This window comes from Opisthorchis viverrini (assembly GCF_000715545.1).
Source record: "Opisthorchis viverrini unplaced genomic scaffold opera_v5_667, whole genome shotgun sequence".
Lineage (NCBI taxonomy): Eukaryota > Metazoa > Platyhelminthes > Trematoda > Opisthorchiida > Opisthorchiidae > Opisthorchis > Opisthorchis viverrini.
Window position 1 is genome coordinate 67717 of NW_008752336.1, and position 18015 is coordinate 85731.

The 18015-nt window shown below is 45.4% G+C and overlaps 2 protein-coding genes across 2 annotated transcripts in view; one reads left to right on the top strand and one right to left on the bottom strand.

Moving 5' to 3' along the window:
- Positions 1–4098: 4098 nt before the first annotated feature.
- T265_15627 (hypothetical protein) overlaps positions 4099–18015 on the bottom strand; it is a gene marked incomplete at both ends in the record, with an annotated part of 19008 nt that continues 5091 nt past the window's right edge. Inside the window, 5 exons of the mRNA XM_009178805.1 lie at positions 4099–4746; positions 6185–6598; positions 6847–6996; positions 10337–10571; positions 12046–12270. Of these exons, the coding sequence (XP_009177069.1) occupies positions 4693–4746; positions 6185–6598; positions 6847–6996; positions 10337–10571; positions 12046–12270 (1078 nt within the window). The remainder of the gene's footprint in view (positions 4747–6184; positions 6599–6846; positions 6997–10336; positions 10572–12045; positions 12271–18015) is intronic.
- T265_15628 (hypothetical protein) overlaps positions 13725–18015 on the top strand; it is a gene marked incomplete at both ends in the record, with an annotated part of 11029 nt that continues 6738 nt past the window's right edge. Inside the window, 2 exons of the mRNA XM_009178806.1 lie at positions 13725–14228; positions 16957–17124. Coding sequence (XP_009177070.1) covers positions 13725–14228; positions 16957–17124 — 672 coding nt within the window. The remainder of the gene's footprint in view (positions 14229–16956; positions 17125–18015) is intronic.

The following is an 18015-nucleotide window of genomic DNA, read 5'->3' on the forward strand; positions in this document are numbered from 1 at the left end:
ACGCTACCAGATAAAACAAGGCTTCGATGTGAACCCTCTTAGCTTATGAGAAAAAGCCCCACAAGCTGGATATTCGATCGTCTCTCTGGTTGCTTTACCATCCTCGTACAAGCGAAATGGTTACCAATTGGTCTTACTCGACGCGTTCACTTCACTTTCGCTGGATTACTTTCGGATAACTGAGGGCATTTGGAGACAAAAATTTCCATCGCTATCTCCTGAGTTCATGCTCCCATCAACTAGTCACTCTGAAGTACAACAGCCTGCGTCGGCTTGCCGGTGCTTCGTTAAAACAGCTATGCGCTTCTCAGGTGCTCTTAAGATTGCGAAAGGAAAACCGATCGCAGGCGATCTTGTATTTTTTGTACTTAGCTTTAGGTTTCCTAACGAGTTATCCCACCCAGTGTACACCAGTTCCGTTTGCAACAGAAAGTGAAGAGTCTGTCAGATCAGTCGTCATTAGTTTGATTCCTGTCACCGCGACTTGAGACAGCTAGACGGGAATTCTGAATGACTGCTTTTCTTTAAACTATCCATTGAGCACGGTTCGTTTATTTTACTTCATCTTTATTGAGGGGCGTTACTGTACATAATGCCTTCATTATTGCCCCCCCCGCTTGTCCGTATTGCATCTTCATTGTAACACGGTCCTTTAATGACTATTTAGTGTACCATGTCGATGGCTGTAAGTTGGACTCATTCCGAATTGGGCAGTGAGCAATGTCAACAACTGAATTCAACGTCCTTTGCTCTCTCTTATGCCTGTTTTGAGGGCAAAACACCAGTCGAGTTGGAACATCATAAACAGGCTGATGTGGCAGATCGGAGTATGGGGAAATGTGAGTTTGAGTTCACACACAGCCACATTGTTGTGCAACCACACTCGGATCGATTTACTCGTCTGTCTATTTATCCTACAGAAAAGACCGAAGGCGAACACACGCAGTTAACTTAAACCGGGGTGAGAGATTCTTATGTGAGTCACACGCATGCAGTCTTAGGTCCTCACCAAGTTTCGTGTGCATGGGATGTGCGGAGCAAATCGTCGGCCAGGTTAGATCGAGTGACATGATAGCAAGAGAAAGTGGCCGACCAAACAGTCGCTCTACACACAACAGCTGGTCGTAATTGAATGAAAGTGGATTTGAATAGCAAAGCATTAGACCACGCCGCACTACATTGTTTGAGTGACGACTGCAGGATCAACCGTGGAAAAGCCTTTCTCAGAACGTGGTTGTGCTAGCAGACAAAAAACAGCAAGGCGTCTATTGTCATACGAAGCTTTAAGATTTCACCACCAGCAGACAGAATGTTTTGAAGCACTTTCAGTTTCATCATGATATCAATACTGATACCAACCAGAGGTGTTTCATACATATTTGCCACTACACAATCCCTGTCACATCATCCAGTTTAGGGGAGTCATGTGTACGGGTGGGAAATTCTCCAACGGATACACCGAATTCGTTATTGGTGTTATCCTCAACGTTCAGACGTGATGCACTACTCATAAGGGTGCTGAGAACTTCGACAGCCCACGACCGGTTTGGCCCTTCTTGGGGCTCATCAGGTAGGCGCAGTCCCCGAGTTTCCGTCAACCCACTGTTTTACTTGAACCCAAATTGCACGAAATTAGCTCGAAAACATCATAAACGAGAGATTCAGATGGGTTCCATGTGAGTCTCCAGTCAAAATCAAACTGTCACGCAAATGAGTTAGTGTATTTCGTTGGTTACGGTTTTTTGCTATTTACGTAGGGCAAGTTCTGATCGTACTATCAGCATCTCGACTTCCCCTATCTAGGCTTGGGAAACTTGGCAGTGTCTCGGCCCTCGTGCTTCCTTCGAGTAACATCATCATCATCAAAGACAGCAACATCAGTGTTGGCCCTGTTCGAAGTCGTATGTGTCGAAAGGCCCACCAACGTATGCCTCGGAAAGAAGGAATGAGGGAGGTTACCGAAGGTCTCGGTGCTGAAACTGCGGACTTTCTTCTAACTTGGATTCAGGGATTCTCCCTGAACACCGACTAGGCGCCGCACAATAGGGTGACATACTCTACTGGTCTAGTTCCGTCCATGCGTCCCTACGTCGCTTAATGGGGCCCACAACCAACCTTTTACTTTTTAGCCCTCCGGATCAAGGCGGATCTACGCATGACCTTTCGGTACGATACGACAGACCCAGTCGACTGACTTGATCATTTTGTCCGGATTCGTTCTGCTATCCCAAAGTGCTCAATTGTTAACGAGGTCACCGATGAGACGACTTGGACAGACGCGCCACCGAAACTCCGTTGAAAAGTCGAAAAGGTCATGAATAAAGCAGATCGTTAAGGTTCACAATGCGCAGTCATTCCATTCACTGGGAGCACTCTCGGCCACAGAGGGACGACGTCGAACTGTCAAAAAAATGGACATTTATTCGTTCCACAGTTAGACGGGCTTGGTGACCCTCATACAAACACGCATCCTTGTGCACGCTAAAGCACAATTCACTGTGCTGACACGCAAGTATAGTGATCTACCGCATGAAAAAGCCAATAGATGTTTTTTTCACTTTACCTCAAAAGTTGAACAACCTGGGTTTGTGATTTGTCGCTGGTATTCCTGGATCATTTAGAATGTGTATCCGGTAGCACCGAGGGAATCAAAGTGCAGTGTTCCTGGGCTTGAGAGTACTTACAGGAATATGAGATGTCCGAAAGGATTGGAGGGCTTTTGTACAGCAGGTACGATCCTGTAGCACGACTGATCATTTATCACGATACGACCTATTTATTTCTGCCAGGATACTAAGACACCAAACGAACACGACTGGTTCAAACTCCCGTAGGTACCACACTGTTGTAATGCTGCACTATATTAGATTCAAGATGCAACGTCCAGAAAAAAAGGCACATTTCCACTGTCCGGATATTGATTCGACTGAAGTTCCAGTACTCGTAAAAGGTCATGTGGAATAGAACGTTTGGCGACTAACCGATGCCTAGGCATCTAAGCCCTGATAGAAGCGCTTGAGAGGATCAACCAAACTGAACCAGATGAAGCACTACCACAGACGGCTATCACTGCCATCTGGTCATTCATTTGGCATCCCGTTAAGTCATCTTTGACTAAACTGCGCACCCTAACAATAGTCTAGGAATAGACCGGGAGCAATGCGCCACCGTAGAGCCAGTCACTGACAAACCATGGAAGGATACGAAAAAGCATAAATAGAAGCAGAGTGAAGTCTACAGTAATCTCGCTAGAATAGTTCCTCCCCTGTCTTAGCGTAATTATTCCGGTAGGGAGTAGACACCAAGGACTGGAAGCATCCGACTCAGGTTTCTTTATCATCGGCAGTGTATGACCTTGATCCTATAGGGATTTGAACTGCGGAGAGGCACGCGAGGCGAGCGTTACCACTACTCCAACAATACACGATGGGCGCATCTGAACTGTTGTCTGAACAGGCGAACGTGTTCGCTCTTGAGGGGTGCGGCTGCTTTGCTCCACACTTCGAACGATGACCCGGTAAGTGCCCTGGTTGTGCCAATCAACTCATCTGTCACAGTCACGTGGCACCTGAAACATTTGAAACGACAATTTCTCACTAGTTTTGGGCTATATGTAGAATCCACATTTACACCACCATCGTGTGAAGTTTTTCTCCTGCCCTATTATCAGGAATTCGAATCCCGGGACGGTCGCGGATGAGCGGAACTCTAGCAGGACGCCTCTTCCATTTGTAGACTTAACAGAATAAGTGGGTAACTTGAATTTGGGTTTCAAACATCATACGCAGTTTTACACCGCTATGAGCTTGCATGCTAAATCATTCTGTAGGTCGAACAGAAAAGACAATTTATTGCTTGGGTTGACCGCTTATCGCTAGGGTCGTAAGGATCCTAGTGGGTTCAATTCGATTAGTTTCTGTTGCAGTTGGTTCGGAAATTACCATGACTTAGGTAACGGTGCGTTTCACATTGAGAACGACCTGTGTGGCCACTCCGCATATTAACATCTAGTCAGATTCGCACAAATCAGCGTTCTACGTCTCTGGATGGTTAACCAATAGATGAGGAAAACCAGGTACACGAAAGCATACAACGAGAACAAGGCCACTTGATTTAAGCCTATGGATAAACAATGAACAATCACAGATCCAGAAGGATGGTATTTGAAAAATTAACGCACTGTGTAACAAACTCATAAAATCGCACATGAATATGCACAGGTAGAAAGTGGAATCCATTGTTATCACTATCGATCCAAAGTAGAAACAGATGGAAAGGCAAACAGCAGATACGGAAGGTAAAGTGAGAGGTGACATTGTGCCCTCTGTTTACTCTCAAAGGATAAGAGAAACCGCCATTCAAAGCAGGCGACGAAGAACAATGACAATAAACGAATGCAAGGAGAGGGTGATAAGAGGAGACAAAATTACCATCAATTAGACAAACTAAGCCAACACTCATTGGAAAACAGGTAGAACGAGGGCGGGTGTTTACACAAATGGGATGACGGTGAGGGAGCCGTGGAGCAACCAGCTAGTAGACAGGAATGAGAATGAATAGGCTACAATGGAAACGAAATAACGCGTATAAATGAATGAGTTTTGTTCGCCGGAGTCGGTGATGGCGATAGTCCTCGTACATAATTACCAAACAAGCCTTTGGTAAGGACAGCGTGCCAGAGAATCCGGTAATCTACTCCTTCCGTGAACGACGTTTGCGTACTGAATGTTTTTCAACGGGAGCGGGCTGAAGTGGATGAGACGAAATTCCTCGACAGGTTAAATACATATGGAAACACGCTTATCAACAGGTAACATGCTGGTATACTAGTAGTTCGGGTGCGTTAATGGGCTCCTAATCAGCAATACAGTAACCCGTAGTGCGTACCGAACGGCAAGCTGAGAGGTAGACATCAAGTTGTAGCTTGACTGTGGCGTCCAGCGGTTCACTCTTAGTGCTCCGTTTGGTTGAAAATGACCAAAAATGAGCAAGACGAAATCAACTTTATGCCCTTGTGTCAGCTAACGAGTTTTCACAGGCCCTCTAAGCCCTCTGTAATATCAAATAACACCTATTTCGTGTGTAGCATTGCAGCCTCTAACCTATGCGATGCTAAGAAGCAATGAATGGTTCACAAAAATTAATGACCGAGCGATGAGCCAACCAGTTATCGAGGTCGACTAAGGGACGTGTTTTCCCCCAAACTGAGGTAACGTGCAAAAGCCACACATTGCATACCTATCTCACCGATTTTACGCCTGAAATCCAACCACTCCGAACTCACACATTACGAACTGCGGGCAAGGGAGATATACTCAACCAAAACAAAGCAATCAGCTCAAACATGTTATTCGACCCTGGCGTCAATGGCGTGGGTGAGCGATGCACATGCATACACAGCAAAGAATAACGCGAAGCTCTTGTTAAAATTTTCATTTACCACGTAAGAGGATGTCACAATCAATCCAGTCATACTGACATCGGTGGTCTTTCGTCAATAAACTGATCAAGTCGTGAGTGCGCTACTGACTGAGTCTATAACTGGTTGTGGGTGATTGGTCTAATTAATTCTTCAGGTCAGCAGCACTTTCCAACAGGTGTAGATGGCATGAGGTCCTACATACTCACGACCAAAACAATGGCTATCTTGGAATCTATTCAAAAAGCATGTCATACCGGCAGGTAGATGTTCCTTATGGAGCAGTTCTTGTGTTCTTCGAACTGGAGGAGATTTTAAGATCACTGAATCCTTCCAAGTAGACAGTAAACATTAAGAAGTAGACTATTAGAAAGAAATTTTGTGTTTAATCTAACACAAAGGCTTTACTCTGAACAACGTACGGCGGGGTATCACTATCACAAAACCCGGAAGCCTCGCCTAAGCTATCGAACGTCAGAGTAAACCAAATAGACCCAATGCCAACTCACCATGAAACAACACCAGAGGCGACGGTAAATTACAACTGGAAATTCTAAGTCCAAAGTTTACTGACCAAAAATGGAGCGGCAAAGATGCCAGAATTTAGTTTTCAATTGGTTCCATGCGACCAGATATGAAGCAAACCATACGACACTGAAAAATCTAAATGAAACGGACCTAGCAAAACTAACGGCTTGTTGACGTTAGGATCTCAATCGCAGCAGTCACAGTCATTCAAGCATTAGCTCATAGTGATGAACCTACTTCATTTTCCCCTACGTCGGCAGACTCCGAATCCGATTCTAGGTCCGCTTTGCTTCCTGAAACAGTTTTGGTGGCAGAAGCATCACCACCGGCAACATTAGGCACTTGAACTAGATCATCTTCCTCTTCGTCTTCCACATCTTCCTCCTCTTCGTCCTCCTCCTCGGCTTCCTCCGCCTCAGTAGACGCTGGTTTCATTGGTCTAGTGGAGTCGTATTTGGTCGGGTCTCGTCTCACATCATCCGGGGTGGCCGCATCTGTCTTTTTATGCATGGCCGCCGGTGTGTGTCGTTTGGATGGACGACAGATGAACCACAGGCACAACAAAAGTGGAATGGTGCATGCGATCCCGATTCCAATGACCAGGAAAGGTTTTTCTTTGTAGGTATCACGTATCGCATCGATGACACTTTGCTGAAAAGGATGGTAATGAAATGTGGACTAAGGTGTGAGGGCACAATTTATGGAGTGGAAAAAAGCCGGGTCTAGTAAGCGCAACAAGGTGAACAATTAAATGGGTTGGTTTAGGGTTTAGACATTCCCAACCTGTTCGACACTTTGGCAATTAATTTCGGGACCTTGCCAATTTAGCTTTGCAAATTCTTGGCCTTTTACCTTCCCACCAAAAGAATTGCAGTAACAAGAGGTAGGGAAAAACTTACAGCCTTGGGATCAGCTCTCCTCTCCGCTTCGGCTTTCCGCGCCCAGGTCTCTTGAGCGAATTCGTAAGCATCTCGCCATGAGTCGACAATCAGGAAATTATCGAATGTGATGTTTTCATTCATGGTCCATAGCTCTATACCAATGGCGGACTGTTAGAAAAACACGGAAAAGTGAGAGGGAGGCTGGAGCTTCCTTGCGTTTCCAAAGCATCGTTTGCACTACTTTTTTATTTACCACTACCCGGTTGTACAGTATAAAAGGACTCACGAATTCCATAAAATATTACAGCTTTGGATATGGGAGCCTTTGCAACCCAAAGGGAGGATGGACAAAAACTTATTTTAAAAAATCGCCGGCCGAAATGTTTACTCCAGTTCCCATCATAGCTCATTCCGGAAATCCGAACGGAACTCATTAATAACGCTCTATCTTGCCCAATGAATAACAATAATAAAGAACATTATTATTTTCAAGTAACTTTCGTTGTAGATGCCGACACTTGTGTTGAAAATTCATGCACAATCGTTTTGAAACAGGAACGGAGTGATATTTGTTACACCTGAGTATGACATAAAATGGAGCTAACGGTTATACACTACGGAGTAGGGATAAAACAATGTGTTTCGCAGAACTTAACACCAGAACTACAGGTACGGAAACCTTCGATTTCGGAAAGTAGCTTGTGGGGGCGAAGTAAACCGTCTGTTGAAGCTTACAGAGCTTGGGCGAATAAGTCCCGAAAACTGCCATACTATACGTTCATGACGTCATAAACCAGCTACGTCCAAGGTGCGTTAGTACAGCGGTAATACGCTCACCTCGCAAGTCACGCGTCCGAAGTCTAATTCTTGGCACGACCAAGGGCACCGCTTATGGGGTCTACTAAGAGCAAGACTTGATTTCAGTGAGAATCCGCTTTAGTGTGGACAAACCAGAACAAATACTTCGGGAAAGGAGGAAGACTATTAAAAAGGCGGTGACAGGATTGCGAAATTCTCACAGAATCTTCATCGAAACAGAAAACCAAACTGATGAGTTTGGTGCTCCGCAAGAACGATATCTCGATGCATTGTTTCTCCCCACGTTCTAATACAATAACATTCCAGTAAGGCGCGAAAACTCTCCGTAGATGAACTTGCTAGTAGGGGTATGTTCCAATCCGTCAGTTTCGATTTAGTAGTCTATTCTAAATAGCAAGGCCGGCCAATATTCAAGCTTTCAAGCACAGTCTATTTAGAGAAATTCCAATCAAGGGTTCGGGCTGTATATGGCCGTCTACCGAAACCTTTAACGGTACATTGACGATCCCATTGTGAATAAAAATGTACAAAACTGAGAATCACTATCAACACCCCAGTATGGCACTATCAAATCCAATTTGATACAGAGTGCACCACGGACACACGGTCAATTCCGATAGCAAACCGAAGGCCAGAAGCTAACAGACACGACGTTTCAAATTACTCGTTGGTCCATCCAGTATACGTTACTGTCTCATCAACGTTCAACCGCGTAATTGCGTTGTGTAGGGAGACTGACGAGAGATCCAAAATAAGGTGAAAAACCCACTCAAAAACGCGGAGATCCGGCTATCTTGGTTGATCAATGACTGGGAGAGAATCGGTGCATCTGCCATACCCAGTAAAGGGGATTGAAATACTGCACTGAACCCGGGATACCCGAAATCAGTTGGTTGGCAAAATGGGTATAGAGGAAAACTTGTAATTTATGGATAGCGCATACCAAGTCAACGTTTCTGAATTACACGTTAAACAGAGTCATGGGACTTTATGTCAGAATTGCTGAGTACAGAACAGGAGTAGATGGACAACCAACAACACCAGAGGCCAGTGGAACTAAGGAATGGTAGGAAATGTACTATGGGGTATGGTATGTACGTAGAAAAAATTGAGGCAGTGAATACGATTCACATCACACCGACCGACGGTAAAAATCTGTAAACAAGCTTTTTTTCAACCGAATCGAGCAGATGGCGTGCGTACAGAGAACAGCTTCACAACCGAGTGGTGGTGCGTAGCCATCATGGCCAAGCATCATCACGAGCCAGGTGCTCAAAAAGTCTCACCGACAGTGAGAACCTCATAATTTAGTCATTTTCTTAATCCCCCGTTAGTCAAACCCGAAATCTTCCATAAAACTTGGAGGCAGTCCACTAAATGAGACAAGGGACATTATACACGATGCCGAAAACGTCCCCAACGGGAGAAAGTGGGAGATTCTCAATACCCCCTGTTACTTATTGCGAATAGTGAACTTATGGACTAACGAGCTAAGATTGTTAACCCGCCAGTTCCATTTCGCATTCTGACAAATCATGAAGCACCAGTAGATGAACAGCACCCGTACATCAACCCAATCAACTTGGTATAGTTTTGTCAGGTAGTCAAACCTGGGCTTCTCAATGTAACCGATCAGCCAAATTGAAATACGAAATATATGTGTGCGTATTTACAGAACATCGTACAAGGTTTGTTCAAAACTCTACTCTTCTGCAAGGAGACACCTGCTTGCTACTCAAGGCCTAAGCCGTCGTCCTGAGTTCTGAACACTTGTTTCTTAGGGCGGCTGCGACGCGCTAAAACCGACTGATATGCAATCGTTTCTTGAGACATGGAACAACGACTGTATAGATAAAGTCAGCGTTATTTTCATATAATCCAACCGCAACCCTCCCGTAAGTGGTTTGTAATTAATAAAACCCGGAAAGAGACCTGTCCTCTCAATGGACAGTAACGTACTTGAAAACAGGTGGCTTGTCGAAGACTGATATATGAGAAAGACCTGCTGCAAAAGAATGCAGACAACGTAGTTCCAATATGCCAGTGAAGGTCTTCAAAAAACGAGTCCCCGTGTGATTACTTGAAGAACCAGTAGGTACCCCACATAAATACTCATGATTTATCATATTAAGCTTAGGATAACTGCATCGAGTGATAATGTGTATTAGGACATAATTCCACGAAACCCTCAAAGCGGAACGCCTCACAACTTTTAGTTCACCCGATAGAGGACCCTTACTGAGAAATTCTGTTGTAGTAGTAGATCAGAAAATCGAACTTAACAGTGCTATCTTATCACCATGGGGTCGAATGTAAGCAATGTGTACAAGGTGGATCATTTGTTATTCATATTGCGCAATGACAGTTCTCACCAAACGTCTTCTGTGTGGCTGGTAAGGAAAAAACGCTGACCACGAGCACTTCAACAGGTTACGTAAAGTAGCCCCTATTCCACTGAAAATCACTACTGGAAGTCATTGAAGAGTCCAGATTCTTTATGGATCGTTCGCAAACTTGTACATAAAAAACTACAATCGGCCTGCTTCCCGACCACAATTTAAATTAATGATGGATCTACAAATCAGGGTTAAGCCTGGAACGCATAATCGTATGACCAACGGGGAACATTTGCATTAGGCAGTAAGGAATGAAGTGGGGAAAAACAAATGAGGATATAAATTCTGCTTACCACCGGTTGCAAATTTTTGAATGGACTGTTATCATAATAGTAATCAGGATTCTTTATCTTGGCCGGTTTCCAAACACCTTTGAAGGCTGGGTTGGCAATAAGAGGGGGACTCCATTTGCCCTTATACGCAGGGTTCCGGATTTGCGGCTTACGCCACTCCCCGCAACCTGGGGCTTGTGCACATTTCTCGTTCTTGATCTTGGGTGCCTCCCACTCGCCATCCATTTCGGGGTCCCTGTAGAGAAATAGTGAAATAGAAGCCTTCTTCAGAAAAGCGTCCGACTGTCCTCTATCAATAGGGCTATGGAAACACGACCGGACAAGGTAGGCTAAAGCAAACTATTGTCCGATTAATGAGTGACTGCTGGATGAAAGTGAATGTGAAATGCACACGGAAATAAATTAAGCCATGGCTCGATGTTCCTTCCACAGATTTGAATTCTTCAAACAACGAAGACACGATGTAGTTAAAGAAACAGTGACTGCAAAGAACAAAACTGATGTGGGTTGCCCACAGATCGTGTTCATCTTAGTGGTGTGATGTGAACATAAGTACCTGTCCTCAGCAGAAATCGGTGAACCATGGGTGAAATAACTCTCAAAGAACTAGCATCTTTAACACATGAAACAACATTGACAAAGACGCACTAGGACGAAATGCTTGCTAACTCAGTATAAGAAAGTGGAACGGATCACTACAGCTGTGTCATCCTCGGGAAAAATGAAGAATGGGATACTGCTGTAAGTAAATTTGTTTTCGCGTTTTTTCTAGCTATCTTGGACCACGCCGTTTCCTTATTGACCAGTCATGCTTTGGATGTGGTAAGGCATTTCTCGTCCTCCAAGGTCGTCCAATATACATATGGCGTTGCTCTAACTGTAGACTGTCTCCAGTAAAAGCAGTAAAAGTTGTCCCGAGGTCTCGTCTTCTTCTTGACCATCTGGGTCATGATTGGTTGGGTTCAATTCGTAGCTGAGATTTGTGCGCCTGTTCTCTATTTCTACTTGAAATGAGTCACATGGTTTGGAACGTGTAGTGCAGGCTTGCATAAATGAGGGAAGGGACAAAACCGACGGCTCTGACGAACATCCATCGTCGCACTGGTGTAGCGCAGACATACCTCGAAGCCATATTTTATTGACCGCAAGAGGGTAGGTGATATCATTCATAGATAAGCCGTCGACGTACCTAACTACTGGATATGTACACATACCCTGAGGTAATGGTTAATATTCGGTCGCCAAGCGGATTTGTGCTTTCAAAAGTAGGAAAAGCCTAGCAGTGCCCAGAAGCACTAAGGAAGGCAAACGGATGGCTCCGGGACAACGTAGTTGCAGTATATTCGTTTGAAATCAGATTGCCAGTAACTCAAAGAGGCGCGCTTAATTTGCGCAGCTCTGAAAAAATACTACGAGAAGTAACGTCGAGCAAGTACGTAACGTCTACAGATCAGTTAAACAAAGAATGATCCATCGACCTATACTTAGTGGTGGCGTGATCAGCCACAAACTAGTTTGCTGAAAGAGGGCATCATGTGAATAGGGGATACTGATTGAACAGCACATGCCAACTGTTGTCGTACGTATCAACTACGGCTTTCACGTGTTTGGTCTGGCTGCTTGATGTCCAAGCCAAGACAACCACATTGATGACGAAAAACCAGGTCGACCACATGAATAGTATGCAACCGACAAAATGTACCACTTACCAGTCTTTTGGCACTTCAGCACTCGGATCAGGTATCATTTCGGGTTCGTCATCCAACCACCCTTCTGGTTTCGTGGCACTCTCGTCTGTTATGAATTCGGGGGCATCCTCATCCCAATCATCGGGCTTTTTCGCATTGACATCGACAATGGTCTCCCTATCGTCCCAGTCATCTGGTCGTTTGTCGTTCGGATCATCTATTTCCTCCGGAGGGTTGATTTGCGGTCTGCAGAAAAATGGAAGAAAGGTTCAAGCCCCACCTCTGGAAGAATAATGTAAATCCTAGGGACGAATAGGATGGGATTTTACTGGCCACGGGACAGATAAAAGCCTTTTGATGAAAATGGTATGAAAGGAGAAAGCGAGAAGCGAAAATAGAAGGAAGGTCACTAAGCTCTCAGTAGCCAGAAATGAGGGCCTCGTCTCCAAAAGAGCGCAAACTTCGAGGTCTTCATGATCGTTAGCTCAAACTTCACTAGTTTTACTGGAGTTGAGAGACAACTGGTTGCATACATGTTCCAGTGAGCCTGAATGGTACTATAATGGATTCTTCCAAGGTGATTTACCTCCCCATGAACGTTTCGAAGCGCTCGAGAATGGTCTTCATCGTTCAAAATTCATGCAGTTCACCATTTAGAGAAATAGGTTAACAATAATGGATACTAATATTGATACTATGAGCGACGGATAAACCAGTGAGGGTTACTAGGCGGCCGAAAAAACACTGCAAGAGTGGTCAACGTTATAACGTTCCACAGAACAGGATAAAATAATAATCCCTCCACCAGCCGCCGCGTCATTCTCACTATTAAGTTTAGACCGTTTGGTTTCGCACTTTCTGTTGTTCGAATGCCTATTCCAAACCAAAAGCCGACCGGAACAGCAACTGAAATCTAAAAGAGAATTCCGAGTTCACAATTTGACGGATCAATGACAGGATGGTCTCAGGTTGACCGGCCGTTCACAGCAGATGTCATGAGTAGTTTGGGCCGAGATTCCGAAAATCACTTCCGTCAGTCGGTCCTCACCATGCTTAATGATGGCAAAACCAGAGGACACTGGTGCTTCACTGCTGTACAACCGTAGCAGTCTATTAGAATAAACCTTATACCGAAAAAAAGGAAAATTGGTATAGAGGGGACCTAGGGCTAGCTTACAATAACCATCCGGGGTGCCTACACCTCCAGCACTCAGCCAGATAATTTAGCCAGAACTGACAGCGAGAGTGCCGCTGACATGGGTTAGCCACTGTATCGTTCACTGTCTCCAGCCAAGCACAGGGAGTTCACGAGGACCTCGTTCTGGAAGAACAGTACCAAGATCACTCTAATTTTTCGTAAGATCTTTCACTTCCTTCTGCTATGTAAAATTCTGTCTACCTCTGAGTTTCCGCTACTCCGAATCGGACATAGAAAACGTTCGTTTTGGCAGGCAGCAACTCGGCATCCTGAATACATAACTCAGTCACCTTAGTTTGCAGCGTGATGCATAAACAAGGATGCTTAACCAAGGATCCACTTTCTGTTCACAATATTGGGCTAAAATGGTAGGAAGGCATGTATCCCGGCAATGAACACGATGACCCGACCAACCTGATCATTGTTGACATTCAATGCTGAAGTGAACTTTTTCTGTGACATTGTGGCGCCGAAGTGACTTCACTGTCAAGAGCAGTGCGCAATGTCGCGATCCGACCAGTTCTATTTAATGGATCGCAGACGCGACCGCTGCGTGCTGAAGACCTTCGAAAGCTGTTTGACCACAGGTGCCTCCGAAGCATTACGCGAGTCCGGTGGGAACATTACATTCGTAATGCTGACGCACGGTGGATGGTTGTTTCGAGAGTCAATTTTCCCTCGGAAGAAAAGGTTATTCCACAGGTTACGCTGGCTAGGCCACATACTTCATATGCCCGATGGCTGTTTGCTTCATACAGCCCGCTACGCCAGGCAACGGATGGAAAAGACTCAGGGGTGGGCTATTCCACAGATTACGCTGGCTAGGCCACAAACTTCATATGCCCGGTGGCTGTTTGCCTCATACAGCCCGCTACGCCCGGCAACGGATGGAAAAGACTCAGGGGTGGTCAGTCCACGACCTGGCATGAGAGACCTTGCCAGTAAACTTAGTCGCGTTGGTAAATGGCTTTCCCGGATGGGAAGAGTGAAAGAGAACAAACCTATGGTTAGTGATCCCGAGAGATATGGTTGTCACGCAGCCAATGACGGTCTTGCATCAAAGCTATCCCTACCATATCTGATAAACAGAACCATTCGATGTCAATAAACTGATTAGGCCATCGCCTCTAACACGTGACCCTCATTCCTTTATTCCACATATTCTCGGAGAACGAAACCATCATCATCATCACCATCGACAGCATGGTATCAGTGACCAACAATGATGCTTCGCTGCCGTACAACCATGATTTATTTAAAAGCCTTATTGTGAAAAAAGAATAAAGATGGACGGAGAGGGGACTCGGATGATTAGGGGGGGTAGGTAGCTGCGCATTGGAGACGCGAGCTGATAATTTATTGCGTAAACATAGGACTGTCAGTGGACTGAGGTGCCTTGCCTACCAGACACTCATTCAGGAAGTTCGAATAAGATGGAAAAATAAGATAATCAACTAGTTGTAACACCCATTCAGTGCCTTGCCGTCATGCCACCCGAAGGAAGTATGAGGGCTGGGATACTGCCAGCCTGCCCACTTCTAGACAGGGTAAACCGAGGTAAAGGTCCGGTTCGAACCACGGACCATCCGGCCATTAAAATCGCGCTTTATACACTAAGCCATCTCGCAATCTCGATAGCAAATGACGACCATATCGACACTGACATCGGTTGACAGCCACATACTGCAGCGTCTACAATCAGGTGTCATCATCATCATCGACAGCATGACATCAGTGTTCAACACCGATGCTTCACTGCCGTACAACCATGACTTATTTGAAAGCCTTATTGTGAAGAAAAGAATAAAGGCGGATGGGGGGGACTTAGTGCTAGCTTAACACAATCATTCCGAGGTGCCTACACCTTCAGACATTCACTCAGACAATCTGGATAAAAACTGACAACAAGAACGCCACTGAAATCGGTTGGCAGCCATATCTTGTAGTGTCTCCAACAAAGCACAGTGAGGATCACGCGGTCCCCATCCTGGAAGGCGAGTAGCACGGACAGCGCCCAAGAGTTTCGTGATCTCCTTCATACTACTCTGCCAGGTCAAGGGTTGGCCACCTCCCTGTTTACGCCACTCTGAGTTGGGCATGGACGAACATGTAGCTCTACAATTAAGGCCGCAAAATATGCCAAACCCATCCTAACGTGCACACCGCTTAACACAACCAATAGCACGAACAGTTGGGGTACTCTCACCTGGTTTTCGGACCATCCACCAAAGCGGTAGGTCAGAGGTTGGTTGTTGTCAGATCCAAAGTTACCTGGAGTCACGAATTAGAGCTGAAAATCAGCTGAGGCAGAAAAGCCAACAAGCTACCCCAAGCGCTTTTAAAACCCCACTCTGAAGAGCCTGTAATGAGGACAACCGATTCTTTTTTCTGATGATAAAGATGCTGCCACTGGCCAGCTATAGAACCTTCCGGTGATAGCTGTTTCGAAACCTGTAGAAAGTTTGACCACTGGGGCATTGCAGAGTTACCCAGGCGTAGACAGCAACACTAAAGTCAGAAGTGAAGTCGGATCACGTACGGGTGTCCCGAACAGGAACAAACACTGTTCGATACCTAAATCAGTCCCGGGATGAAAGAATCGGAGTTTCAATATCAGATTTTACACGCACACATACCAGAGCACAAGAAGAACGGCTTTTGAGTGATCGATGAGTAAACACGCCGTGCGAAAACAGATGAGGAATCATTTGGATTCGTTGTTGATCTGTTCACCGAGCTTGGCAGTTGGATTGAAAACGTTTCATCACCAATCGAAGTGACATCGTCAGTGTGGGGTTGAGCGGGTGAATTCCTCCTCTTCTGCCTGTGTTCATATAGCTACTAAACCGCATCTAGTAGCTCTGAAGGCGATCTTCGCGTAGTTTGATTGGCCCCTGTTAATCTGAGTTGGTCTTAATCTCTTATCTGGTTGGTTCGTTGAGCGCATGCAATTCGACGGCTCTGTGGGGGATCGTTCTGTTGGATCCGATCGTTTTATTCTTGCTTTGTGGTCTAAATTTGTTCCGCTGATTGGTTGATTTGATAGTCCTCTGTTTTTAGAAGTTTTCTTCCTTTGATCTCATTATTCCGTTTGTTGTCGCTAGGTTTCTTGATTTCCCAGGTGGCTCAGAGTCCCGTGACTGTGTCGTTCTTTCGCTCGTAATGGTTGATAGATTGGGTCGATATCGATGTTTATTAGTCGACTTATGTGTGGAGAACCATGCCTCGGCAAACTCTAGCTCCCGTTTTGTTCTTGTGTGAGCAAGTAGTTGAACACTGTCCTAATTGAACTCGTGTCTTTGTCGTCTTCGTGGATTGAGACAGGTGACATTGGGTCATGTCTTCTGCTGGCAAGCCTATACAGGCTTGTATTCTGGTAGCGAGTTTTCCTCCTGTTTGGCCAACATAGTGTTTGTCGGAGTCGTTATACTTGAGTCTGTAGACCACGTGCGTCTTCTTCACTGCGTTCGACCGTTATTTCGGAATGTCTCGTAGGGTCTTTGCTCTTCTTTTTCCTTCGCCCTCGTCGTGTTTCAATGCGTCTCGATCCCCTTGAATAGGATTCGAACCCAGCTCCGTTTGTGGCAATTGGGGTGGTTGCTGTAGTAGTTCAGAATCTGGTCTGCATGTGTTTCTTTCCTGTACACTCCAGTTTGCAGTTGGCCGTTTGTTGTCCTTGTGACGAGCACATCTAGGAACGCCACCTTTTGTTCTCTTCTGCTATCATTTTGAAGTGGATGTCGGAAAACACGTTGTTCACCAGTTCGTTCACCCCGGCAACGGATGGAAAAGACTCAGGGGTGGTCAGTCCACGACCTGGCATGAGAGACCTTGCCAGTAAACTTAGTCGCGTTGGTAAATGGCTTTCCCGGATGGGAAGAGTGAAAGAGAACAAACCTATGGTTAGTGATCCCGAGAGATATGGTTGTCACGCAGCCAATGACGGTCTTGCATCAAAGCTATCCCTACCATATCTGATAAACAGAACCATTCGATGTCAATAAACTGATTAGGCCATCGCCTCTAACACGTGACCCTCATTCCTTTATTCCACATATTCTCGGAGAACGAAACCATCATCATCATCACCATCGACAGCATGGTATCAGTGACCAACAATGATGCTTCGCTGCCGTACAACCATGATTTATTTAAAAGCCTTATTGTGAAAAAAGAATAAAGATGGACGGAGAGGGGACTCGGCGCTAGCTTACTCATCGTCAACATCATTGTCAGCTGTAATAACCGCGTACTTGTCGTGCAGTGGTTGTAGCTTCCACAGTTTCGTTCACCGATGATTAGGGAAGGTGGGGTAGGTAGCTGCGCATTGGAGACGCGAGCTGATAATTTATTGCGTAAACATAGGACTGTCAGTGGACTGAGGTGCCTACACCTCCAGACACTCATTCAGGAAGTTCGAATAAGATGGAAAAATAAGATAATCAACTAGTTGTAACACCCATTCAGTGCCTTGCCGTCATGCCACCCGAAGGAAGTATGAGGGCTGGGATACTGCCAGCCTGCCCACTTCTAGACAGGGTAAACCGAGGTAAAGGTCCGGTTCGAACCACGGACCATCCGGCCATTAAAATCGCGCTTTATACACTAAGCCATCTCGCAATCTCGATAGCAAATGACGACCATATCGACACTGACATCGGTTGACAGCCACATACTGCAGCGTCTACAATCAGGTGTCATCATCATCATCGACAGCATGACATCAGTGTTCAACACCGATGCTTCACTGCCGTACAACCATGACTTATTTGAAAGCCTTATTGTAAAGAAAA